A 1,170-nucleotide genomic window follows, 5' to 3' on the forward strand; every position below is an offset into this window, starting at 1 on the left:
AAAAAAAAAAAAAAAAAAAAAAAAAAAAACCAGAGCTGCTGCCTCACAGCGCCTCTAGGGCCGCTGAGCGAGCTGCAGAGGAGGACCGCAGCCCAGGGAGGAGGGAGCGCACACACTCCGCCCGACTCCGAGCAGTCGGCGCGGCTGAGGGACCATGACAGTCCGGAGACGCCGGAGTCCGGACAGGAGCACGAGCCGCTGCTGAGAGCGGCGGAAACGTGCGCGCCGGCGGGTCCCTCGTTGTGCCTTCGGCTTGTAGCTCGCATGTTCCGGCGCGCCGCCGCCGCCGCCGCCGCCGCCGCGGCCGCCGGGGGGGCGATGTTTAGAGAGACCGACGGAGCCCCGCGGAGTTCGGATGTGCGCCTCGTTGCTCCGCCAGACGAAAGACTGACAACTGGTTGATTTTGTTTTTTCCTTTTAGTTTTGATTGATTTTATTTATTTTCTTGTAAGGAGACGCCGCGGATGTAGTCTTCCGGGGGTGGAAGGAAAGCGAATCACTCTCCGGAGCTGCCTCGGCGCGGCCGCTCCGCCGCCGGCGTGTTTTCTCGGGCTTAACGCGGTCCGTGCTGCGGAGAGGAGGAGGAGGATGCAGGTGAAGAAGAGCCGGGACTCGGACCGGAGCAGCGGGGACATGCTGGAGAGAGACGGCCTCCGCAAACCGTCCACATGCTTCTCAAATATCAAGATATTCCTGATATCGGAATGCGCGCTGATGTTGGCGCAGGGCACCGTCGGAGCGTACCTGGTGAGTGCCGCGCGCGCGCAGCTGCAGCCTCAGCCCGGTTTTGGGCTCAGGGCTTTTAGGGTTTTTATCCTTTAAATATAAAACAGATCTCCTGCGGTGACATCTCTGCAGAACTGATCTGAATGCTGCTCTTCCTTTACCCAATGTGAGAAAATGTTTGTTTACAAATATATGTCAACCATACCAAAGGTACCAAAACCTCTAATCATGTCATACCTGTCCTGAACCATAGCAGCTACCTTAAAGCTCAGGTTAGTCTAAATATTATTATTTATAATAATAATAATTTAATCCAAAATAAACTAAATGACCTAACATGTCATTCAAGGTCAACTCCCCTCTTCTCTGTCCTGTCTTCCCTGCTGGGCAGATGTGTTCATTAGTTTTCAGTATTTTAAAGGTCACCCCCCCCCCCCCCCCCCC

The 1,170-nt window shown here is 54.8% G+C and overlaps 1 protein-coding gene across 1 annotated transcript in view; it reads left to right on the forward strand.

Moving 5' to 3' along the window:
* Positions 1-70: 70 nt before the first annotated feature.
* slco3a1 (solute carrier organic anion transporter family, member 3A1) overlaps positions 71-1,170 on the forward strand; it is a 27,759-nt gene continuing 26,659 nt past the window's right edge. The window contains exon 1 of the mRNA XM_017406092.3: positions 71-747. Within this exon, the coding sequence (XP_017261581.1) occupies positions 589-747 (159 nt within the window). The 5' untranslated portion in view covers positions 71-588. The remainder of the gene's footprint in view (positions 748-1,170) is intronic.

This window comes from Kryptolebias marmoratus, linkage group LG11 (genome assembly GCF_001649575.2).
Source record: "Kryptolebias marmoratus isolate JLee-2015 linkage group LG11, ASM164957v2, whole genome shotgun sequence".
Lineage (NCBI taxonomy): Eukaryota > Metazoa > Chordata > Actinopteri > Cyprinodontiformes > Rivulidae > Kryptolebias > Kryptolebias marmoratus.